Source organism: Rhipicephalus microplus, chromosome 3 (genome assembly GCF_043290135.1).
Source record: "Rhipicephalus microplus isolate Deutch F79 chromosome 3, USDA_Rmic, whole genome shotgun sequence".
NCBI classification, from domain to species: domain Eukaryota; kingdom Metazoa; phylum Arthropoda; class Arachnida; order Ixodida; family Ixodidae; genus Rhipicephalus; species Rhipicephalus microplus.
Window position 1 is genome coordinate 171042114 of NC_134702.1, and position 26917 is coordinate 171069030.

At 43.0% G+C, this 26917-nt stretch overlaps 1 protein-coding gene across 4 annotated transcripts; it reads right to left on the reverse strand.

Moving 5' to 3' along the window:
• Positions 1 to 658: 658 nt before the first annotated feature.
• Positions 659 to 25309, reverse strand: LOC119167535 (uncharacterized). 4 transcript variants are annotated; one of them, XM_075890530.1, is made up of 6 exons: positions 24600 to 25309; positions 19484 to 19549; positions 19182 to 19404; positions 12259 to 12430; positions 11610 to 11645; positions 9994 to 10891 (listed from the first exon to the last, which is right to left on the reverse strand). In XM_075890530.1, the coding sequence occupies exons 3-6, from the start codon at positions 19294 to 19296 to the stop codon at positions 10660 to 10662; spliced, it is 555 nt and encodes a 184-aa protein (XP_075746645.1). In that variant the 5' UTR covers positions 19297 to 19404; positions 19484 to 19549; positions 24600 to 25309; the 3' UTR covers positions 9994 to 10659. The 4 variants fall into 4 exon arrangements, 1 of the variants encoding a protein (XP_075746645.1); XR_012894437.1 differs by lacking the exons at positions 9994 to 10891; positions 11610 to 11645; positions 12259 to 12430 and adding an exon at positions 659 to 2183 and having other exon boundaries at positions 24845 to 25259; XR_012894435.1 differs by lacking the exons at positions 9994 to 10891; positions 11610 to 11645; positions 12259 to 12430 and adding an exon at positions 659 to 2183 and having other exon boundaries at positions 24600 to 25259.
• Positions 25310 to 26917: the final 1608 nt, after the last annotated feature.

A 26917-nucleotide genomic window follows, 5' to 3' on the forward strand; every position in this document is an offset into this window, starting at 1 on the left:
GAACTTGTAATTAGATACGGCAACATTTCATTTGCTCATTTACATACAAGTAAAATAAAGCAATTGAGTACAACTCGTTTGTGGAAGAGAAATAGCCAGTCAGCTCTAACTGCTTTATGCAAAGCTGGCACACATACTTTGCAAAAGCATCTATGCGTTCCAATAGCCGAGTAGGATGTCCTTCGCGAAAGCGAGGGCTCGAGTGGGCCTCTAGTGATGACAGTGCCTAAGTATAGGTTGCTAAACCGCATCGTTGGAGCTGTCGCTCTGAGAACTATCTACAGCACTGCGCGGTCTGTGTGGAGACTCATTTCCCACATGTGCTATGGCCGGAATGAATCGCTCAATTCAATATTGTAACAGGGTCATGACGTGGCCGAAGACAGGAGACTTTATGTTGGGATTTAACTGTTTATTTGGGCGAACCTGTGCTCGATAAACGGAAAGTCCGATTACAGTAGCAGTCTTGCACAGATAGCATTGAACGGAGCGTCGGCCGTCGATCAACTACTGACAAGCGGCGAAGTGCGTCGGCATTTATATTCTTGCCATCGATTGTTCTAGCGTTATCACTGGAGGTGACGAGTGTTCCAGAATAATCTATACAGTTCGCGGAGTGGACGTGATCTTATCGAAATGATCTACTACAGTCCCAAAGCTTCTCGAAAACTGCAGGCGCGGTTCGCGCTGAGGATTATGTAGTGTTTTGGGGCGATAACAAAGCTTGAGGAATGGAACGTGGCAATATAGCGGCACTGGGGCATCATAATAAGCAGTTTATTTTAGCAAAGTAAAGGGGATGCTTTTACCACAGTAAAGAGAATGGTGCCACCCTTGTTCAGCGTCCTATCTCATATACCGTAATAAATGATATCGTTATAAGGCAACTCGACCCCATAGGTACATGTTACCGTTTTAAAACCTCCGGCGAACTGGCCTTTCTATTCTATTTGTTCATTCACTATTCCATTTCTCTACTACAACTTCGTGCTATTCTCTCTTAAAAGTTGCCGAACTAAGCATCCTTCCTAACTTTTAATCAACAAACTCTGACTCCCTGCTATACAAACCCTTTCTAAAGGGAAGCCCGTACAGCCCTCGCATTGTGGCTTCTTTCCATGTGTGGTGGTGCTTTTGTGAAAAGGTGCATCGGAGGGGATGCAAGGGTAGGGACCCTCTGCTGAGTGAAAGCATGTATGCATAACAAGGCTGTATTTCTGCGAAAACCATGCATAGACAAGGACACGAGAAAATGGATGCTCTCCTGTGTGAGCGCAGATGTGTTTCACGAGGTGGCATTTCTGCACAAAGGATGCACTGCAGCAAGCACAGGATAAGGTAACGGTCGCTACCCTACACCCCTCACATTTAAGACTTCTTTCCATGTAGACTAATCACATGCATTGTGAGGTGGTATTTTCGTGAAAAAGATGCATTGCAGTAAACACAGGAGTGGGGACGCTCTCCTGTGTGACAACGCATATGTCCATTAAGGGTGCTTTTCTGCGAAAATGTTGCATTGCAGTGGACACAGCTAAAGGGACGCTCTCCTGTGTGAGTTCGCATGTGCTGAACAAGGTAGTATTTAGTAATAAAGGATGCATTGCAGAGCTCACATGAAAAGGGACGCTCTCCTGTGTGAATGCGGATGTGTCTCACGAGGTCATGTTTCTGGGTAAAGGTTGCATTGCAGTGGACACAAGAGAAGGGACGCACTCCCTTGTGAGAGCGCATATGTACATAAACATTGGATTTATGCTTAAAAGATGCATTGCACTGTTTACAGAAGAAGGGACGGTCTGTTGCGTGAGTTTGCATATGAGATAAAAGGATGCGTTTCAGCGAAAACGATGCATTGCACTGGACACAGGAAAAGGGACGCTCTTTTGTGTGAGTGCTTATGTGGGTATTAAGGGTGCTCCGGCTCGAAAAAGATGCATTACAATGGACACAGGAAAAGGGGCGCTCTCCTGTGTGGGTCCGCATGTGCGATGCCAGCTTGGATTTGCAAGTGAATGCCGCTGGACACAAGCGGCACTGTACGGGACGTACAGGATGTTTTTTAAGGTGTGTATCCATAGCTGACTTGTCCAGGGTCACATAGGTGCACTGCTGGCAGGAATGCAGTCGATCTTGTAGAGACACTGACAAAGACTGCTCTAGGGATGCAGAAGACAAGGGTCCTGTGAACCAATCAAGACAGCACAAAGAATGTGTAAATTATTTGTCATGCACTACATGAAAATGAACTGCAGTATACGGCAATACAAAATGGTTAATCCACTTGTAAGTGAAGTAAATGATCAACTAGTCTCGTCAGAACAAAAGCTACTCTCACAGCTGCAGCGCAGAAACCCAGCATATTTCATGAAAATTACAATCTAAGTGCACATAAAAACTATGCAAGGTGCCCAGAAAATTGAAACAGATTTATATGCCTTTCCTATACTATATCTGAAGTGTCTAATGACTTTAATGTGCATAAATAAACATCAACACATTAAATTACTATAGTGCTTTTTTCCCACAAAGTTATCCATAGAGGACTGGACAGCAAAGAGCCACTTCACATTGAAACATCTGAAGCATAATAAATGAAATGTGAGCACAAAAAATGAAAAGGAATTAAAGTAGAAAATATAACAAAAGAAAAAATATATAAGAGCTAAAATAGCATCACAAGTATACAGGGGTGGAACAGGGTACGTGGGTTTAGGAGCAGTCCTGGCAGCAGGCAAAAGTGACATTTGTAGCAGGCTTGGAGCATCCAAAGAGACATTTTGGAGAAGGTTTAAAGCCGTCACAGAGAACATTCAGAGCAGATGTCACCTATTGCACAGCACACATGAAGCAACATTTGTCCAATGCGGCATTTTTTTAAACACTAAGCTTAACTGTGCGATAGCTATATGGACATTCTCTGCAAGTTTTTGCCCTTGCCATCATATCAAGTACAAAGTCTGATTCGATAACATGCCTCTGCCCATCGTATGCTATACCCACGGGTATATGCACGCGAGCGGAGGTGAAGAATACAGCTTAACCAGAAATATAACGAGCCAACCCATTGTCGCTGAAAGGGTGTATACATGAGATCACCCTCTCGGGATGCTTCTGGTCGAAGCACCCCGCCTGTCTTGAACGACCATGTGAAGACGCGAAGAGAGGTGAGGGGCCGCTTAGGCAAAAACTGAGAACATTGCTTAGAAAGGCATTGGCACGTGTTCTAGCTCGGCAGCCATCAACGGGCGGCTCGCATATATTACCCGCTGCATGCGCTCTCATCGCGAAAAGACTGCGCAAGAAGTGTTGCTCTTTTTGACGTGGCCCTATTCTCTTACAGGAGCATTTTGTAGAGTTGTGTTAGAAAGAATCTAAAAAAGTTGGCTTTCAGCCTCAGTTCGTATAATATTACAATATTTGTTGCTATCGCATCCATTTTTAGCCCCTTGCGGTGGAAGTGCGACTTCTTAAGCTATGTACTGCATTTTTTGTTTTTGTAGCCTGAACAGGCGAGCAGGAACCACTTAGTCGATAAACGTCGTATAATGGAGCACAGCGGCGAAATGACCTAGAATGCGCACTTTCGCTCTATGACGCTCTATGAGCAGTCCTGTGCTCTCTCTTTCCTAGGCTGTTCTTCCGAAAAACCGCACACCATCCTCTTTCTTTGGGCACCATTACCGTCACCCTTTTCTGCTTTTGTTAACGCTGCCATCAAGTTATAACAAAACTTCTGATGTGATATCGTGCAGCGCTACAAAACACTGGTGTAAGAGTATAACGCCACGCCAGAAAGAGATGCTTTTTTCACGCAGTCTTTTTACATTGAGAGCACATCACTTGGATGGGTTTGCAAGCCATATGCACTGATGCCTGAGAGTTACCGCGTCAGCGATTGCGATCAAAACGTTATGATCAATGTCAACGGCTGCTGCTCGATCTATCACTGCCTTCACGAAACCGAAACTATAACAATTTTGATAATACTGAACACACGATGTTTCAGCCGCATTTTCGGGCATGGGACTTGATGGCCGTCGCACCTTGCGGCTAAATTCAGGTGCTTCGGCGCAGTACGGTGCTGATAAACAAGTTTGGCGCAGGATTGGGCAGGTGAACAAGTTTGGTGCACAATGGTGCAAATGGCGCAGCTGTTACGCCACTGATTATTGGTTGTCAAAACTACAAAAAAAAATGATCTTCACTAGACTAACAGCAGTTTCTTTAGATTAATGCCACAGTTAGCACATTTAACACTACGTTTCTGTACTACTTCAATGAAGATATAATGGTGACAAGGAAAACAATGCTGAACATTCAAAAATATTATGACAGTCCCTTACACAGTCATTCTCAGATAATTGCTTATATCTTGCACAATGAAAGCATATTGATGACAGGGAATAGAATGTCACATTTGACACATAATGTCGCAGTGATAAATATAAGTTCCACTGCCAAGTATTGCAGCAACTTATCTGCGAAACTGTTTCTTTCAGCACAGACGAATACGTAGCATAAAAGGACGCATTATTAATGACCTAAGTCTGAACCAGTAGTTTGTTAGACGAACACAATTTATTCACACAGAGTGAAATTTCTTTGTTAAAATGAGATCAATCATTTTATTCTCAAATTAAATTAACTGAAAGTGCAAAAAGAGACTAATCGTACAAAAAGAGACTCAGAACTTTCACACATTTCAATACAAAAAAATTCAAAGTAGTAGTCTAGACAAGGCCATATCACCATCGCCATCCTAAGTTTACTAGGCATTAGGCTGCAATACATGTGTAAAATGTGAGATGATTTTTGTGAAGAGGCTGTTGCCGTGTCCTCTAAAGAATATTCAAAGCATGCAAATTTTTATTGCTCATTAGAAGGCATGGACACATCTGCAGCAACACAGCCCAGCTGAAGCCAGCAGAAACTACATAGTACACCCACTCATACTTTTTACAACTTGCACCAATCAGGCTTGAATGCTAGGAATTTCTCAACCAAATTTTTAGTACCATAATCGAGTGACTGTGTCTTATGAACTAATTTCACATAACTAGTTATTTTTCCAAAGGAAGACAACTTCTATACATAAAAAGGACAATACAAGCATGCATGCATACTTTCACTTGACAGGAATTTTATAAAATTGAACAACTGGGGTAGTGTGATGCAACAGCATAAGGGATACAAATGTATAAAAGGCTAATGGAAAAATCAATGAGAAGAAAAAAATTCCAAGGAGCCCTATTGGGGATTTGAACCAGCGACACCTTGCTCCTGAGTGCACTGCGTCAACAAACCAGACCACACCGCTCATGTGTCCATCTAGCTAACAAACGGCGAGTATACCTATGCACCATTTACCATTTGCTTAATATCAATAGACCGACAAGAAACATTCTTGAGCAAAGTTCGAATGTCTCGCTAGTAGTTATGCAGCACGTAAAATTATATAGCTAGTTCTGCCGAAACGTTTCTGCCTCATTGTTTTGCTTGTAGCGTCACCTATAGATACTTCAAGAAGAAACACAAGCTTGTACTATATGGCCTCTGTAATTTGGCATCCTTTGTCGCGTGTCCGGCAAATATAGCCATTCATGCTAAGCATTCCAATTAACATGAGTGCAGTTCTCGGAAAGAGATTAAAATAATCATGAGTCCTTTTTGCTGTCAGATCTTGTATAGAAAAATGAGCCATTTTCACATCGGTGATGAGGCTTTAGACCGGCGAAATTGGCATCCAGCCACGCGTAAATATTCAAAAATTTTTGTTTATCCCTGCGGCGATCAATTTCTGTCTCATTCCTTTTCAAACATAAAAATTTTTTTATATCAAACGCTTGTTTCATGGCCAATCCCCCGTGGTGGGTGGGAGCCATATATCAAGGAAGAAGCAAGCAAGCAAGCTGCTCCCATCATCCAGCTTCTTCTGGCATTGACGTCCACAATGCAATGTCTGGGACAATCTGAGATGGACGTTTTGGTGAAGTGCATTGGAACTGTACTTTTCGCTACAGTCACCGGTACTGTTGGCGAGAACTGACGCCGAGAAACAAAACGCTGGACAAAGCTGGTGAAAACTTGGTATGTGGTTCGGCCTTTGTGATGCCGCCGCATGTCGCACAAACACCTGTGGCGCAGCTCCAATAAAATGCTAATCGCGCTGAAGCAGGGCGAGCATGCATAAGCCCCCAGACACAAAAAAAATGTGCTGCTGCGCATGCAAGAAACGCTGCAGCTCAATGCACATTCATTTGACTGTGTTCACTACATTTTGTATGTTTTCTAAATTTCCTAGCCTTACTTTGGATAACAGTTCGACGTGTTGTATCGCATTCATTGGTTCGGCCTTGTGTCAAAACTGCAATTTTTTAATCAAACAAAAACACAAAAAGATGTCTTACAGGAATTATTTTTCTTTTTTCTGGAAAAAACTGTTTCACTATGTCTGCTGAGGTGTGTCTACTTTCTAAAACTGGACCTAAAAGACATCAAAGGTGCAGAAATTAAAATGGCAAATCAATATCTCTTTCTTATAACCACTATTTCAATGTAAGTGGTGTTCACTATAAATGGGCTACTCAGTATCACAAAACACAACAATTTACGGATGCTGAATATTTCTATTGGAGATAGGAGATCAGAAGTGGACATGGAGGAACCCTGGTGGCAAAGCTAAGAATGAAGCACACACCGTACGGTGCGCACACCCTAGCATTGTGCTGGATGTGGAAGTGCTTGGCAAGGCACGATGCAGCGGCCATAGGATTACAAATCTTTGAATTCGCCCAGGAACAGCAGAAACTGGTACACCAGAGGCCAGTTAATGAGTGTGCACTGTGAGAAAAGGCACAGACACTTAGGATTGTGCTCCAGAACAAATACCAGGTCTTATACAAGGTCGAATCCAATCTTTTTTTTTTATTTTACCATGTTAAAATAATGATGCTCTATGTTTCTGAGAGGCTCTTCTCACAAGCCCGGTAGTAGCAATACTAAAAAAATTGGTAAAGATTCTTGAAAAAAAAAAAAACACCATACCAACACTCAATTTAGTGGTACTCTCTTAAGCCTAGTTCACACTGAACTATCCGCTTCTTACAGCGACCGAAATTCTCCTGCCGCTGAAATGCAGCGTCGTTTGCACTGGATGCGCCCCACGCTGCCGAATTCGCCGAATAGCAATAGCGTGCCATCTGCCAAGTGAACAATAAACCACAGGGCGAGCGTGGAACGGACTGGCTGTTCCCCGGATGTTGTCAGTGGCTAGCAACATCAGTGCGCACGTGACGAGTTCGATCTTTTTGTTTTGCGCGGTTGAACTCTTATCTTAAGCCGCTATGCTGTCAAGTGAGCAAGAAGAAGAAAAAATATCGCTGAAGCAACCACGACGCCAGCGGCATTGGTGGGTTCGGCCTGCTTTGCAGGAAAGCGCCAACCTTGGTCAGGCCAACAAACTGCTACCTCTCCTACGAGATCCAGACATGGAGTTTTACAGAGAGTGAGTTCAACTCTGATTACAAGGTTCCCTTAGGTGCCCTTCATGCAGTGCTCTTTGTATCTCCGTAGATACATCAGGATGCCTCCCCGTACTTTTGACACGCTGTTGCACCTTTAAAACGTCACATTGAAAAAAAGGACACCAGCTTCCGGAAGGCAATCAATCCCGAGCACCGACTTGCACAAACTTTGACGTAAGGTTGCCTTATGAATCGTCTAGAGCATTCATTTGCTTAGGGTGGCTGTGAAATGTGAAGTAAACAGCAAGCATATCACACTTCTCGCACAGTTAGATGCAGCTAGCTCGATACACACAATGTTTACTATAGTTTTTTTTTGTTACGTAGTGTCAAAGGGTCATTGTTTATGTATGTGCATGCGCTGCATGTCATTTGGTTTGTCTCGCTGATTAACATTAAAAATTAATCATAACTGCAAAAAAGCCACCCGACGAAATGCCGTAAAGGGGGAAGTTGTGAGTGGCGTTTGTTTTTCTAAATATGGGCATTTTTTCATTACGTAAATTCTGCACCACCATGAAAACGTGCGCTCTCCTAGCTTCTACATTTATTTCTTCTCAAATTCTCGGCTGCAGGAGAAACACTTCGTTGCTCCTCTTTCAAATTTTTAAATGGTCAATCAACAGCATGCGATAATGTGTCAACAGTGTGCCAGGTACTCTGGGATGTACTTGGTCCTGTATACGTTGCCCGTCCAAAAAGTGCAGTCGAGTGGCTATAGGTAAAATTTACGCTATATAAATGCATGTTGCATAGATTGCACCTGTAACATTTGGCTTGCCTGTTCAACATCCACCTTAATTTTTGCTCTACAAACATGACTTGTGTGCTATTCCCACAAAAGCCATTATCGATATTTTCATCCCATTAGATTGCAAAAGAGTTTGAGGAACGTTGGATTATGCCCCACTATGTGGGTGCAATTGATGAAAAACACATTTCCATTGAATGCCCTGCCAAATCTGGAAGTGACGACTATAACTACAAACACTTCTTCAGTAAATCGATGCTTGCTGTCAGCGACGCCTGCTACAAGTGCGTGTTTATTTACTCTTGATGCACCAGAAAGTAATAGATTTGGAATGTTGGATAGGCAGAAAGTGTCAGTATGTCCATGTATATGCACGTAAAATTGTAAAAAAAGCATTCCTGTAATTTTTAGCCTTTAAAAAGCTGGTGTTACATTTCAAGCCTTGTAGTTGCACGGCCGCTGGATGAAAAAGCTTCCAGCGGTCGTGGTAGTTGCATGAACGGTCGCCATCCATTTGTCTTGGCCTCTGCGTTGAAACAATCATAAAAGACATGCAAGCTCACGCTTGCTAAAATAATGTTTTAATGTTTTCAGGTTCATTTATGTAGAGATTGGGCACCTTGGGAGCAATTCAGATGGTGGAGTATTCAGCGAAAGCCAACTGCCTGATATTATCCTTTCAAAGAACAAAGGATTTTCCCCTGATGCACCACTGGTGAACATTGGCCGTATTCTTTTCTACCTGGTCGGAGATGAAGTGTTTCCTTTGAAGACACACTTGATGCGGCCATATCCTCAGAAAAGCAAGTCACCCCTTTGATTCCTTTTAGTACTGGAGTGCATTGCTATATGCTATTAATTTGAGGCCGCATATTGGTGCTTCTCCTTGAAAGCACGTTTCCTTTCCCTGTGGAAGTATGTTTTTGCTCAACTTTCATGAACATGAAACAAAAACATGGCACAATGTGTTCATTAATCATGTGCCTATGTATTCTCTGCTGCATTACTGCGAAGCTCTATCAGGATGATGTGTTTTTCGTGTAGGTACGGGGATGGGGATAACCGTTCATGCAGGTTTTCAACCGTTCTTTGCTTCAACACCTGAAGAGGCATTTCAAGGAGAAAAAGACAACTGCGAACCTATCACCTTTGTGAAGGCACATTTTCAATTACCGCCTAAGCTGAGCCCGTCGAGTGATAGAAAATGCATTTGGCACAATGGTTCAAAGATGGCGTAACCTGCGGCATCCTTTCAAAGCCAAAGATGATAACATTCAGCAAATCATTTCCGCATGCGTGGTCCTTCACAATTTCACGATGAAAGATGTCGGAGACATCTCGGTGCACTTACTGCCCTCGAGGGACAGCTGATCAGGTTGACTGGCAGGCTAACATCACCAAAGGCAATTGGAGGGCTGATGACATCAGCAGTGCTGCTCTGCCACCTCTACCGAAGACTGGCTGCCCCACCACAAAGTAAAGATATTTTCATGTGGCAAGGTTCACGGTGGGCCTCAAATTGTAAGCCACGCACCAGCATCAGCCACAATAAAAGCTCATCCATACGAGCAGCGTAATTTGCTTTGCTCTGGTATAGTATTTCACTGTCTAGAAATTTTTCTGCTAGGTTTTCTTACAAAATGCGGGACCTCCTAGCAAAGCACTTCATCACCAACGGCAAGGTGCCTTGGCAAGAGAGCAATGGACACAAGACTGTACAGTGGTGAGTGCATCATTTATTGTTATCATGACAGTCATACAGAGACACAACCTGATCCTCTTTGCTATGTCTATGATGAAACACTAAACAGTGCTGTAAACAAGGACACAACTGACACGATGTTGTAAAAAGTGTGCATTATGTTGTAGCACAAAACAGAAAATCAAACAAAGATGAAAGCAAGAGGTGTTTGTTATGCTGTATGTCCTGAGGTCTGCTTTTTACAATTCATAATACATATCAAGCAACTTGCCCAACAGAATCAACTCAATTTACAAAGCTGTGACAAAACACTTGCTACATACACTTTGCATGCATATTGTTTTTCAACTAGGGGAGATGCCACTTGAAAAATGGAACTTTCTTTTCCTAAAATAAAAATCTTTTCACTTGCTTTACCAAGTTCATTTTGTGTACTTTCAAGAAAAATAAATCAGTATTGTAAAAAAGCAAGTATTAGGCTAAATTCCAATTTGAAGGAACACTGCATGACTATTAAAACTAAAAAGAGGCTAATATTAATTGGGAATGGTCATCCGCATGCTTGTCATTGCATTTCGCATAAGGAGTTCAGAAAAGTACATCGCCACATGGCAAATATGTCCCTTTATGTTTTGAGAGGGGGGAGGATTTATGCACTTTGACCCCTTTTACATTGACAGCTAATTGCCGAATGCGAGTTCTAGCCTTGCTTCACTGATCTTTTTTTGCATCACTTCTTGTAGTGCTGTTATAGCATCTACCTGCTGGTGGGGGTTTAACAAGCGCAGCTGTTGCACCAATGACATGCCAAAAAAATAGGGAAGGTCGTGCTGTTCCTGTGCTGCCTTGATGGCACGCAGTTGGTGAAGGCATTCACTTGCAATGTCGACATAGCAGAGCGTCTTTGATGAACTGAAAAGAAGCAATGCCTACTTTAGACACATTATCGTTACATTGTCGGAGCTTTTGTTCTCACGTTGCGCCTTGCGTGGCCTGTCAGTGAAAAACAAGGAAACTGAGTGACATAGTACCAAGAAAGGGCAATATCGTAACATATAGCAGTTGTGAATGTCAGATAAGAAAAAAAGCTGTCATGCTTCTGTTGGAACAACTTACCGTTCAGCCTGCTTTCTTGTATTTTGTTCACCCTCTGCACTGTCTGACTTACGAAATAAATTGCTGTTTGGTACATGAATATAGTACTACAGCTAAAGAGTAAAATAAAACGTGCAACGTTTCACTTCGGATATTTTATGTTAAAAAATTGCTGTGACCTGTCTGTCTCAGTGTTTGCAGGTGTTGCACCGGATGAAGATGCAGGCTTGTCTAGTGGTTCATCCAAGATACTGGTTAAACATTATTTTCTCAATGCACAAGTGCTGGTAACTTTATTCAGGTAACGTGCTTTTGCACTGCAAGCCCTATTTGCTTGACTCACAAAAAAAGTGCACCTTACAACGTTCACTCTCACCACATCCATTCCTTGACCCGTTCATGTGATTGTTAGCATCTTTGGTAGGCATGCAGAAAATGGCTTTTTAGGTAATAGCAAATGTTTTCATCATCTTCTAAGCAGTATCATGCATTTCCCTGCTGGCAAAGTTATTTTGGTACCTTTCTTGCAACTTACCGATCAGGATTGATGAATCCTACGTTTGTGGAAATGCTGGAAAACATTAACATTTTTTCGTTATTTTACAGCAATCAGGCCTCCAAAAATTTCGATGAGCAAGTTATGCAGTACATCGTGTTCCTTTTATAGACATTTACTAATCAAATATGTTAATGCCATCTGGTGTAATTCCTTCCTCATTATAATCTTCATGATTTGGTAAATAAAAGTATGTTGATTTAGTTCTTAGGCTTATTTGACAAGAACAAGTAGTGAGGCCAGCACATCAGTATCTATGAAACGTTTACTTTGTGCTTTGCATTGTGTGTGTATGTGTTTACTGATGTGCCACCCTGAAACTTGCTAAACTACAGCATAACTAGGAAGCTTAGAGTCTTATGCAGTAGTGATCTACCGTTCTCTCAGCTCATCGTGGCTGCAATATTTGTACTCAGCTGACGTATTTCGTTGTAGAGGCACTCATGAATTGTTGACTTGTTGTGCAAGTAAAAAAACTGTGATTTCCTTTTTAGCATGTGCGATTGTGGCCAGCAGTTCTGCATAAAAGAGAGAATTACGTCTTTGTGTTTTCCTTTAAAGTTTTGTACACTTTCATTGCATTGATTGATTTATAAAAAATAAAAAAGAATCACAAAATTTGGCTTACATTGGTTCTTTGAGTATGGGACCCATCATAGACATCATTGCCTCGAAATGCACCCATTTCACATTGGGAACATCTCCAGCCCCTGCATCACTTTCTATGGAGCCCTTAATCCTGTTTTTGTGTTTTGTAAATGTGTCCTTTAGGTTTTTAAATTTGGCATATGCTTGCATTCCTGTGAAGAATTCAGTTCACTTATTAGGCATGCTTTTCACATCCTTAAAAAATTAATATCAACACAGTGTGAATGTGGAACAATAACAAGCTGGTTCACAAAACAGTAAGTTGCTTCCATATATTTACGAGACAGAAGACCAGCACGTAATGCACAAGACAATCTATGTATGCATAGCTGTATAACTCGCACGTTAAAATGCGTGCACTTTTTAACCCTGCATAGAGTGATGAATTTTTATATCTGGAGGGGAAGACCTGCTGCAGACTGTACCTGGTTTAGAAAAACACCTATGCTTTCATTACTTAATTTTAATAAAAAGCCACACTCCCATCTATTTAAACAGCTAAGCAGCGTACTCAGAAACACTTCTAGACTTGAAATTAGGTTCCTACCGTGTTCAATGCAGCACAAACGCGGTTCGAATGATGCGTCTTTACAATGCGCCAAGCCAGCACAAACGCACCGCCTTTCAGTGTTGGTAAATCAAATTCAAGCCATGCGGCGTTCGTGGATACAACGCAGGGCAAGCAGTGAACAGACGCACACAGTGCCCGTGCTGTCTCGCCTGCTGCGTCGTTTATGTCAACTAAAGCAGTACCTGCATCGCTGAGCCCATCGTTCAATGAGCACGATGTCTGTCTAGCATTTCCATTGTTGACATCAAACAGCGCACTGAATAGCACAATCGAACGAATAGTATGCGCGAATTTCAATGCTTGTTGCAAAGTGGATGAGAAGCACGAGTATTTCCACATCATAAGGTGTTCGCGATTTAAGGAGCAAAGCAATAGAGGCACATAAACTTGTACTCACCAGTCATTCCGAGCTAATTTCCTATTTTGTTCCATAAGTCGTCTTTCAGCAAGCTGTCTTTGTGTTTAGGGTGACGTTCGTCGTACTGGACAGGGTGGTTGCGCACCAATTTAATCAGCATTTCTGCTATGCGCACGCTACTCAACTGCGACATGACGAGCAAGTTGCTCTTCGCTGCCATTTCTTCAAGTTTCTCGGCTAGCGCCCCTGTTGGTTCGCGGCGAGCCAATCTGGCGGCAGACGCCGCAAAAACTGGTTCAAGAGCGATCAGCACGGAGAGGGCTCTTTCGGCAGATCTTGCCGCCGCCGAACCAGATTCGGAGCACTTTCAGCGGCCGGAACGCACAGTGTGAACACGCCTTTAGTGAAGTGTCATCATCATCATCAGCCTGACTACGTCCACTGCAGGACAAAGGCCTCTCCCATGTTCCGCCAGTTAATTAACCCGGTCCTGTGCTTGCTGCTGCCAATTCATACCCGCAAACTTCTTAATCTCATCTGCCCACCTAACCTTCTGTCTCCCCCTAACCCGCTTCCCTTCTCTGGGAATCCAGTTGGTTACCCTTAATGACCAGCGGTTATCCGGTACTTAGTGAAGTGTGCTAAACAGTAAAAACAGGAGTTCATGCGAGGCATGCCAGCCTAACTAGCATAGAATATGAAAGCTGCAAAGAGCAAGTGCTCAGCAGGAAGATGATCATAGGGCAGCAGTCATACCATGTCTCCCTGTGCCACATGCACAAGCTCCTCAGAACTGTCCCACAACGATGTCTGTGATTTGGACAGGTTTGGGAGCCACAAAAAACAGCTATTCCTTTTGGATGAATGGGAACATACTTGTTCATTTGTGTGCTTGCTCTGTGGTGCACTATACACCAGACGACACCACCTCTCCAAACCATTCAAGCTTGCAGCTGCTGCAGTCGAGTTAAATGCAAATGCTAAAAAGTTTGTGGACTACAGATATTGTTAGATATTGTTATGAGAAAGGAATATAAGTGGTTAGATAGCGGGATTTGACATCAAGTTGACAGCATCGACGAAATGTATAATTCAAGTACGAGCCACTTTCCCCAATATGCACAGCTAGCCATATGCAGATAGATCCATCACTGTGGACCCAGTACACCTTATAGAACAGTCTTTTTTTATGATAAAGTTCACGCATGGGCATGAGCACAAGAACGGTAGTGCCCAATTTTCGCCTTGGCAGACCAGCACTGCTACCTAAAGCCTTTTATATCAAGAAGGGTGATTGCTAGTTGAAACTAATTAGTGACAGGGAATCATGTGCAGCGCAATGCAATAAAACTTGCCACCTATCACACACCCATGTACTGGGAACTGAAATTTGCATATCAAACCAACAGAGAGCTGACAAAAGACACGATCGCTGCCTTGTGGACCTCAGTCACCACAGCAGCACCTCATCTCTATCACTACCATCGAACTGTGATAAACATCATTACACACACTTAGTGGGAACGGAGGTCACTGATTCGAGTTGACCAATAAAATTAATCTGTAATCAATCTACATATCAATTCAGCCTTTCATTCAGCATAAGTGACGGAAACGGGTAAGACCCAGAATTAAAGAGCTCTAACAGACAATCATGCCAAGGAAAGTATAGGGGATGTATTAGAAGTAATTTTAATGTGAATGTAAAGAAAGAAATGTGGATGAAGAGATAACTTGCCATGGGCAGGGACCGAACCTGCAATCTTCGAATAACACATCCAATGATCTACCAACTGAACTACCACGGTGGCTATCCCGCCATTCACTTTATGGGGCATATATGTCCACTAAGCGTGGGACCGTCAGTCAGCGCCGTCAGTAGCCATGGTAAGGAGTGTGAAACACTCTTCATCAACCTTTTTGGCATCACGTAGCACGTGAACTTATTGTGAGCTGGCAGCTCACCAATAATTCTTTGCGTGCTACCTGAAGGCACCAAGTCTGCCAGAAAGAGGCCTCCGCTACGAATGAAAGAAAGAATTGTTCATTTATGGTCTCGTTTTTCTTTTCATCTACTTTTCTTCTTTTGCATTTACATTACAATTACTTCTAATAACATCCCCAATACTTTCCTTGGCGTGATTGTCTGTTAGATCTTTTTAATAATGTCTAACAAGGAAAACGAGCCCTTAAATGTATAATTCTTTCCTTGATACATAGTGAGGGTCTCGTTCTGGCAGACGTGGTGCCTTCAGGTATTATGCGAGGAATTAATGGTCAGCGTCCAGCTCGTAATAAGTTCACGTGCTACGTGATGCCAAACAGGCTGATAAAGGGTCTACCACGGTAGCACACTTGCTAGAGCCTCAGATGCATGATTCGAAGGTCGCAGGTTCCGTTTCTGCTCACGGCTAGCTATCTTTTCATCGACTTTTCTTTTTTCACAATTACATAGCAATTCTAATACATCCCCCATACTTTACGTTGGCATGATTGTCTATTAGATGTCTTTAATGCTACGTCTATGAAGGAAAACGAGCCCTTAAATGTAAACTGACAAAAGAGCACAACCACTACCTTTTATTGAGATCCACTGGCCTCGACAAATCGCCAGCGGTGGCTTTTAAACAGCTCACCCATTAAAAACTCTAATGCTGCCGCTGCGCTTCGTGCAGAAAATTGAATGGGCACTCAGATTTAAGGGGGCAGACTGGTCTTAGACGTCTTTTGTTTGTTTCTTCAATGACCTTGATCAAACTGCACAGGATTATGCAGTTTTTTCTGCTGACTCCAAATATTTAATTAGTTTTCCTGCAACTCATCTTGTTCCTGAGATAGCTTAAGTGCACCCCCTATTGTTTAAGGCCGCCATAGAAAAAAAAAGTGCTTATTAGAAATGATATTTAAGATATGCCAACATAGACTGATGACTATAGAGTGAAATAATGCAAGAGTTTTTTTTTGTTGTTTTTAGGCTTTTTTGCTTATTTTACAGCAAAATTAACTACTTATTTTCAAAAGCAGTTGGGATTGTATTGAAATTTTGATAAGTAATTAACTAAAAAGGCTCATCCTCTAAATTCTGCTCCCATAATTGCATTCTGCACATATACTGTTTTCACTGCAGAAAGAATTATTGTTGTACCTGCCCTAGCTGTAGAGATATTAAGGCTACAAAATTGAACAGTCCTAAATTTACTTTTTTGAGAAAAACGGAAAAAACTGAAAACACACAGCTTCTTCAAAAAGCAACAATCATGGTGCGCATGTTTTGCAATCCTCATAAAGGTGCCCATAAATTCGTAGTAGAGCTTCTAACACAGGTGCCGACCAATTATAAAGAAGCCTCGAAGTTGGTTCCCCATTTTTTGCAGGTCTGCATGTTACCGTATTTACTAGAATGTAACGAGAGTTTTTTTCAAAATTTTTTTGAAGTGATTTTGGGGGTCCCCCTTATGATCAAAGCACCTCAAATCATGCCTTGGCGGTGCCACCTTACAGGTTCCTTAAAATGGCTACGACAAACCTAACGATCTTTCAACATTGTGCGGGCAACATATGCACACTGGTGAAATCTAATCAAATCCAGTCCAATCCTATTGTTTGGCACGTGCACATGGCGACGCGTTTTGTGGGTGGTTCGTTTCCTTTGTACTTCCGCGACCTCGGCTCGAGCAAATAGCAGCGCGACGAGTTCAGTACGAAGCCCGCCTTAAGAAAAGTGCAATACTGATAGCTGAGGAAATCGGAAACTCAGCCGCGGCTCGACGGCTAGACGTGGCAGAATCTACTATCCGTGGGTGGAGGCTCCTCTTCAAGAGTGAGCCCGGCCGAAAAGGCTTCCGTGGACCTCGTTGTGGCAGTCAGAGAACTCGAAAAAAAAAGTGGTGGAGTTTGTGACTGAGCAGCGGAATCGCCCATTGGGGGTCAACTTTGAGCTGATTCAGTAAAAAGCCCGAGACATAGCTCGATAGATGGGAACCCCGCGGGAGAACTTTAATGCTTCACGTGGATGGGCACAAAACTTCATGCGAAGTAATGGATTTTTCCCTCCAGCGAACAACGTCGATAAGGCAAAAGCTAACAGCAGATTGCAAAGCGAGTGGAGTTTCAGCGCTATGTGCTCGACCTGCGCCACTCGTCGCAAATGCCGTTGGGGCACATTGGCAACGCAGACCAGACTCCCGCTTTCTTGGACATGCCTACGTCAAGGACTGTCAGCGAAACAGGTGCCCCTCAAGTTCCCATAAGGACAACAGGTAACGAGAAAACGCAGCTAACCGTGATGCTAGCCTGCTTGGCGGATGAGCGCAAGTTGACGCCATACATCATATTACAGCACAAAACCTTGTCAAAGGAGCTGTTCTCCAGGAATGTGATTGTCCGCTGCCAAGAAAAAGGTTAAATGGACACTCCGCTTATGCTTGACTAGATCAAGTGGTGCTGTTGGCCAGGTGCGCTCCTCCACCCCACCTCCATCTTAGTTCTCGACTAATTTCGAAGTCACCTGACACCCGAAGTGAAGAAGCTGATGCGGGAAACTTGGCCACAGCTCGCCGTTATCACTATCATGTCGAGCCTGCCGCTCGACATGATAGTTCGGGCGCTTAAAAAGTGCTGTATATCGAACTATATGGATGGCACAAAGGATGACTTCATCTGGGAGGAACAAAGTGACAAAGAGGGCTCGACCACCGGCAATGAAAGCGACGAATGAACAAAACTCGCTTCATATTTAGAAACTGGGATGTCTTTTCCACTACCATGTGCAGCAAATAAAGGTACCTTTTCCCCCACTTTACTCGCATTAAATTTGTGTTCTTTTTTTGGCACTGAAAAGTCGCCCCTCGCGTTACATTCGAGTAAATATGATAACAGCAACAAGAATCTGGACAGTTATAATGACATTATAAAAAAAATTACCACTTCCTGGTGTGTGAAAATTTGCAGAGAGAGAGAGAGAAAAATACTTGCAGAAACCAAATATGTAAATTTTAAAAAATAAATTTTTGTGTCCCTTTTTGGTCCCAAAGACCAGTCTGCCCCCTTAATGGGGCACACTGCAACGTGAATGCAGAGGTCTATAGGAACCCAGTGCAAGGACAGAACTTCTTGTCAGCTATAGTGACAACATGCCAGACAAATACAATTCAATTGCTCTCATAATATCATTCTGACCACTTCAAAACGACTGGCACGATACCATTTACATTTAAGCCAGCAGACCCACAACCACCTAGGCTGACCATAGCAATTAGCGCAGCAGTTGGAATGGAGCCCGCCATACCTGAGGGCCTCATTGCAAGATTTAGCTGCAATGGAGGTATTGCCTGGTGCCACTTCCCATGTTCTGATGCTATGGTGTGCCATAGCATCGGGACGGCATTATAGTATGGAATATTGACACATACGGTATCCTTTATTTTTGCGGGTTTGAAATTAAACGCAACTGACAAAGTGCCCTGAAAAAACGTCTCCTATAGAGATTTTTTTTCTTTTGCAATATAATTTAGCTCAGGTTAGGTTTTAGGTCCAAAGTCACTTGCCACTACGACCAAAATGAACGCACACAATGTTGCCTCCATCACTGCAACAGCAACTATATGAACACTTGAGGTGCACTTTCTTTGTCGTCGTCAGGTTGTGTATAAATTCTGACTTGATAATATTGTCCCGCTCACCATACTTTCTACATCAAAGTGAAAGCGTGCGAGGGTTGTGTAAGGTCGCAGCCCAAACAGGGATCAATCGCGCCGGGCATCTTTTTCGCATAAAAGCACTTGAAGGAGCGCAGGACCAGGGATGCTAGGGCGGCAACTGTAACCTTTCGTAAAAGAGGGCACACCACTCACACCTTTGTATCAATTGTATTTGCTGTGCTCTCATTGATAACTTAACATTGAAACAACAGACAGGGTGACAGTAGCTTTGCTTGGACTTTTCTTTCTATATTACGGCAAATGCAGGGACGTACCTGAACGAACAGCTTGAGGTTCCGTTTGCGTAGCAATTGTTGACAGAATTTTTTCTTCATTTGCTTGTGATTCTTTATGAGAGGCTTGCAGTCGCACTTGAACCGATTTATCCATAATGTGGTTCAGTTGATGCACTGGCTCAGGTGATATTTCCACACAGTGTTCCAAATCACAATTCAGACTGGGTGCCACTTCATGTACTGCCTTTGCTGCAACGTCATTCTGAAATAAATTGGCTTGTGCTGTTGCAAGTGACAATGCCAAAGATTATCGCTAGGAAAACAAATGAAAGCCCTCTTACATGATTTGTTTCAGTGCACTGGCATGTGCCTAGTGGTTACGTCTCCAGAGAGAAACTGTCAATAATCTGAAATGATGCATGAAAAGGCAAGTTACTGACATATACACCACAAAACAGGAACGTATATCAATTATTACAATACACAATTTTCAGGAAGATTTTTAAAAATATAGCGAAACCACTCATATGACTGTGCAGTTGCCTAAACTCTTAAAGATATACTCAGCTTTCTCTGTTGAATTGGCATAATGTTGCTCAGAAAATCAAGCCTATTACATACTTATTGAAACAGTTTCTTTTCAGATGCTTATTTGAATAATGCTGGAGACTGAAAAAAATTTTTGTGGGAATTCATGTTCGTGAGACTGAATATAAACCACATATTTAACTATTACTTGAATTCCTTTCAACCTGAAAAAAAATTCCCCACTTTTATAGCTTTTTTTTTAATAAGAATGAAACACTTTTGAATCAATGAATGCTTCTTTATTTTTCTAACTGCTAGAGAAGATAGCAAGCGCACTGTGTCACAGGCAGCAATGCAATAAAAGGCAAGACACAGGAGGAGGAACAGGAAAGAAATCTGCTGAAAATCCATGGACAAGTGGGGCAATATTGCATGAAAAAGAAAACACACAACTACGATGAATATATTAGCCATTGGTTCCATGTGCAAGCATTTTTTGTTGATGACAAGTATATTCATGATTGGTCTTTTTGCTAGATGTGTGGCTTTTGGAGCGAGCCTTAGCCAGCCCCACCCTCAAAAATAAGCTTCAGCTGGTGGAGAGGGCTGTCGACGCGGCAAAAGCCTATGGTTTTCTGAGAAGGGGGAGACCACCTTGAAGACGCTTAAAGAATAGCGAAATGAAGACATTTATTTTCTCTCTTTCTTTTTTTTTTTTAATATGTCCCCACAACTATGCCCATCAACGGTCGCAAAAGGGTTCGTGAATGGATAAAATGAGGAGCCCCAACTTGTGCTGCCCTCTAAAGTTTAAAATTGCAACTTATATAACTTGTCTATTGCACTGGACACAATTGTTTTTAAGGAAACGAGTGGCAACAAGTTCCTTGATTGTGTTGCTAGTAAACTTTTCCAGCAGTTTTTGGAACATTTGGCATTGCAATAAGTGTAGAAGTTTTTGCTACTGCTGCAAAACCTTTCAGCACATCTATTGAAAGTACTCATAATTTAAAGGCACAAAAGAAAGGGCAGTACCGAGGAAAGAAACTAACTTACCACAGAAATTGATTTCTTCTGTTTTTTTCATGGCAAGAACTTTATACTTAAACATAGTTTTAAGCGAAAAAGGCACAAAACAGCTATTTCTGTGAAATATTTCTGCCAAGTAAATTCTGACACTTCGATACTTAAATTGTCCCTTAAAAAAAAATGGAACGTTGGGGGACACGGACATGATTTAGCTTGAGTCACCCTGGGCCATTATGAACATTGGGCAAAATTTATAGACACACCCTTATGACTAGATATGGTCAAAATTAATCCAGATGGCGTACCACACAGTTATGTTATACAATTTCATGCAAGACATCATCTTTTTTTTTTACATTATCTTGAGCACATTTGTGGCATTATAAACTGGTGAAAGGACAAAACATTATTCACTTGAAAAAAAAACTTTGGGGAATAAATAATTGTACTTTCTTTGTCATGCAGATAATCAATGGAAGAAAGTTGTGTGCTAAACTGTCATTTCACATTTTTATACTGTTATTGGAGTAAGATCAAGCGTGCCAAAGTGCTGTCAGCCATGTAGCTTTCCCAAATAATCTGAAGTGTCTTATGTTTTTTTTATAAGAAATGGATAAGGAAAAGTAAGTATGCATACTCGTGGTTACTTTAACTCATTGGCCAGGAATATGGTATTTCTTTCTTTCTCTCGTATACACAACCATGAAGCAAATAATGAAATAAATCGCTCTACAGCAGTGCATACTAGGCAAAACATGAGTTCAACACTTATTAACAAAAAAATATACCGCCCGTATGTTCCCACGGGGGGGGGGGGGTTTAAGTGATCTAAAAAAAAAAGTTAAGCAACACGAACATGATGTCACGAAATAACACATGGTTTTCAATGCCCTCGCTGAACACGTGGAATCCACGGGCCATCAAATTGACTGGTCAAACACACGTTTTCAGGCCAAAAAAAAAAAAGCAAGCATTATGCCTGCACGTGGAATCTCTGCACACAGAGAACTGCACACGCTGAAAAGGAGTGGTGGGACGCTTTTGACAATGCACTCTCGGTGCTTATGTCACGCACTTAACTGGATACCAAGGAGAAACAATGACTTGGTTTAGATTGGTGAACTGCCCTCTGAGAACTCTGCCTTATGTTGCACTATCATAAGGGGAAAATGAAGGTTCAAGTTTCATTCTGAAATTTCATGCTGAAATCTTTGCGCGTGGTCAGAATTTTAAAAATGAACTGTTTGTATTTTATGCAATGGCTCGAGAAAATGTTCTGAAACTTCGCATGCTAAATCATGGCACCTACAGATGACAATGAACTCCATCTTTACCAATTAGAAGCTACATAGGACTCAGTACATGCCTTCAAAATTTATGACATCACGGGGTTTGGTGTGGAAATCTGAAAGTGGCATCTCCACCCGCATTTTTTGGCATGCTTTCTCACATACCAAACTAAGAGTTGTGCTAAGAGTGGTGTTTTCTGGATTGTACTTTATTAATAGGTAAAAATCATTGTGCTCGTCAGTATCCCTTTAAATACACTGTCTCTTTTATGGCTCTTATTATGAACAAAGCTCCCGCATCAAATGCCGAAATGTCAGTGCACTGTACTCTTTAGATTGGTGTATTCTTTTGCCTTTGCACTAAGAAGCAATAGTTATTTACAGCCTTTTCTTTTCATGCCTATTTGAGCTCTTCACAGTAGTCAGCCAAAAGAGCGACTTTTTAAGCTTTGATCAATATTAATGCTTATTTTTGTGACGGTTGCCCAGACTGCCATCAGTTTCCAGGACCTGGCCAGGTTTTTCAGAAATTCCCTAACTTTTCCAGAAGGGTCCCTATTCCCTGACTTTTCCAGGTTTCCCAAGCTTTCTAGGTTGGTAGACACCCTGGGCACGATACGCGAGCATGCGCAGTGTGATGTGGACATCGCCGCCGACGCACTACATCGTGCGACTAAGAAATGCACCTCATTGAATACAAGAAATGTGACATAGCGCTTAAGTGGAGACAGCCGCCAAGTGCAAACATCCTGTTCACTGGAAAATTGCGTGCGTTCCCTCACAAGTAATAGTCATGTTCGGTGAGCTTCGTGTGTCTATTCGGTAATGACAACATACATATTACGAGTAGGCTGCAGTCAATGCATTTCATTCACAGACAATCGGCTCGCACTGCTCACAAGAAATCACCGGTGGATACATCTGTACGACGCTTTTGGCCGCCTATCTACACTCATAGAGTTAATCTGTGTACTGACTCTCACACTAGACCGGTGAAGGTGCTGCCCCCTGTCGCCCCAGTAGCCCGATCCTGGGACAACATGATGGGTCACTCCCCACTAAAATTTGCGATAAACTCCGATGGTAGCCCGTGTCCCGAAAACGTTTCCAGTGAAGAACGGTGGTTTTCAAGGGCTTGAAACCACTTCTGTGCCCAGCAGCAATACAAGAGAGTCTATTTGCACATCGACAACTTGGGGTCCCGTAACCCAAGGTAAATGTCACATATGACGTCAATGGTAAAGCGATAAACTTCAAATGACACTGAACTGGCTACGTCTCTTACAGCGAGTTCGAGGTCACGTGAAAAAAAAAAAACATTTTGTTGAAATTATGGTTCGCTTGCACTATTTCAAGTTAACTTACATTCTTGTGGTCGTCATTCACGCTGCATTAGTTCGTTCAATTGGCGGCTTGACTTACATGTTACTCTGTTGCGCGGCGATAGCCCGCTTTCTCTTGCGTTTCGGCCGAAGAGTAATAATATTTGTCAGAGTTGAAAATCCCAAAACCAGACCAGATTAGTAGGCATGCCGTAGTGGAGGGCTACACTAATTTCGACCACCTGGGGTTCTTTACTGGGCACATGAATCTCAGCACACGAGTCTCAAACATAATTGCCTCCATCAAAAACGCTACCGCTACGGATTCCACACCGCGACCTTCAGATCACCTAGGCAAGGGACCAGAGCGAGTGCTCGTATCACTGGCGAGTCGTGTGTTTCCGTGCGTAAAGTCGTACAGTACAGCTCACTAGTCAGCACATTTGTCTAAAACACCGAAAAGGCGCTCTCCGGATAGCACTGGCGAGGTTTTCTGATTTGGGTAATGAAAGAGCCAAAATTCTGGCATATACAAAGCCTCCAAGGTTAAATGCTTAAGTGTGGGCTTTCAACATCTAGATATCGGTACACATGGCGCCAGTGCGCAGCTGTGCAATTAAAAGATCGTGTCTCAGTATTAAGGACGACGCGTACGAATGCGAGGAAGTGAATTTGTGAGCCGCGTCGCTGAAGCACGAAATATCTCCGTAGCTGTGCGTACCCAGTCGACTGTGCACAACGACACGTTTTCTGGGGAAACTGAACAGAGTCCGAACGATATGTCTTGTTCTGAGACAGCTAAGGGAAGCGTAGCGTCCCTGTCGTCGCGCGAGGTCGATGCGGCACGATCAGCTGTGCCGAGAGCCTACTTCTGAGATATGATCGTCGAACACGATCAGAACAGGGAAGCCCACCGCCTGCTGCGACTCTATTCAGTTTCTCCAGAAGGTGCCTCGTTGTGCGCATTCGACTAGGTACGCGCCGCTACGGACATACTGAGACACAATCTCTTATTCGCACAGCTGCGCACACAGCAAGAGAACGCACCCCGAATTCTGCAACACGCGGTTCATTTCGTTAATTAAAACGGCAAACGTCGCACACGCGAATAAGTTCATCACACGCACTCGCGAAATGAGCGGCAGGTGACATGCAGCACGGACGACATAAAGCCCTTACGGGGAAGCACAACTACAGGGGCAAATTTATTCGCCAAATCTGGCGGCAGTCTGGCAACAACCACCCTAAAGCCTGGCAACTGAGATATGCAACGCCGAACAGAACCTTACCGACGCCGGACCGAATGGCCATCGGGAGGACTCCGCGCTGTACAGCTGTAGACTTCAGTAGATTACTTTGATGCAAAGTGTATGGCGCCAACAGCCGTGTCAACAAATGCCCCAAACATCATCCTAAGTATGTTTGCCGACACACAACAGCAGGGCGCCGACATGACCGGCCGTTCATGTAGGATCCCCATGCACAACACACTTGGCACTCCCCTCGACAAAACTCATATAACTCTCGCACCTACACAACAACGTCCGTGAGCGTCACAGAGGAGTGGCTTCGATTCCGCGGGCTTCATTTACCGGGCTCTTCAATCCGACAGGGCACATAGCGCGGTAACAAAACGCGCCTTTCCCGCCTGCTTTTGTCTCTCCCGTGGAGAAGTCTAATAGAATAAAGAATCGGAGCAGAACAGGAGTACAGTGTAGTAGAACGGGCAGTGGAGTGAACGAGGCGGCCGCGCCGCGTCTTGGCTGATTCTCCGGCGGGTGACAGCAGCGACGGCGCTGTAGTTCCATGGTACTAAAGATCGCGGGAGCGTCTGGATTGGGAGCGCGCGCGCCCGAGCCTGCGAAAGCGTGTAATTGCTCGTTTACAGCGTATTTTATGCGTTTCTGAGCCTTTATCAGTGAACGCACCTGCTTCGCGCCATGTTGCACGAGTAAATATGCAGGCACGCCGAAATTGCGTCGATACATTCACTGTTTCAAGAGCCTGCCAACCCAGAAAAAAAAAATGTCAATCGAAATTTGCACGGATCCGCCTATCTCATTACTCAATCAGCACTTTGAGCTGCGTTGCATCATAGGTGGCTACTGGCGAACTACAAAGAAAGGAGAAGTATCAAAACTATGATTAAATCACACGCTCGTTTTGTCAGCAGTCTCTACGAAGTCCAGAGCACAGTGTTCCTCATATGAGCCTATATGCGCTCGATTGTTTCGATCACGAGAAATTTGAGTGTAAGTAACGTTGTCACAACATTAATTGGTGACGACTCTTTTATCATGCCAGTTTTGTGGAAGATAATAATTATTGCTTTCCGAAAGGCTTATTACATTTTAAACTTATTAAAAACAACACTCAAACATATTGAAAAGTGTCAATTGTATATATAGCCTATCTGTTAATCAGCGTAAATTCATTGTAACCATTTCTGATTTTGTATCGACAGCTTAAATTGTGCTGCTTTCCAAATATTTTATTGGCGTACCGCCATTGCAAGCGAGCAAGTTTATGACGATGTTTTGTATTATAAGCGTCAAAACACTTTTGACGCCTATTAATAGGCGTCAAAAGTGTAGGCAGGCAGTGGTGCATCTTGTTTTGAGAAATTTACCTTCCTTGTATATGTACACAGTAAACACACACACACACACACACACACACACTATTTTTAGGCGGTGCATTTCTTGTCCAACTGCGTTAGACTTGAGCTAGTTTTGAGACCTCATACTCGAAAAGGTGAAATCTACAGTGCGCATTTGTAGATACACGCTATGTTCATGTTCTGCTTTGCCAACTGTACACTAGTGGCGCAGGGCTACCCAGAATTTCTTTTTCTTTTTTTTTTTTGAGGGGTGTGGTGTGCAGCAGAACGCCCAACTTTGGCAATTGGTGATCGCTGTGAATGCCTGTAAATATTTTAGTATACCCTGAAAAGTTAAATTACCGAAACATTTCATGATGTAGGGGGTACAGATTTCCTTCCTCTACCCTCTTTCCTTGTGACTTTCTGGTTCTGAGTGCGTGTGACACAGTATTTGTTTTCTAATCTCACAGCTTTCCGAGCACAGCTAACTTCCAATAAAGCAGCTCAGTTATTCTGAATATTGTAGACGCCTAACCAACGAAGAAAGTGTTCAGAGAGAAGAAATTAGTATAGGACACACCTTTTCTGAATTATTTTCGATCTCTCACAAGGACTTTTATGGAGCTCAAATTCAGTAGATGAGCGTGTCATACTTCGAGGGCTATGGCATGATGTGCTAGACATGAATGATTGGCAGGTGTGAAGAAATCTGCATAAAGAAATCGCGACGGAGGAGCCGAAGCGCATAGCAGTTCCTGCACGCGGCGTGCGGCTCTTTCAGTACTATTCGACTGCAGCGCCGCCGCTGCGGGCAACGCGGTAGGGATCAGGCAGCGAGGCGTGGTCACGCCACTCAACACTTCTAGTACAATCTAACAATAGTCTCTCTACCCCTCCTTTTTTTCTTTTTGTTTTGCTCACTTGACCTGAAAGCCGCTCGACAAAGCGTAGCAGGTGTTCTGTGGTTAAAGCCGATTGCTATGACGTCACATGTGACGTTTAACT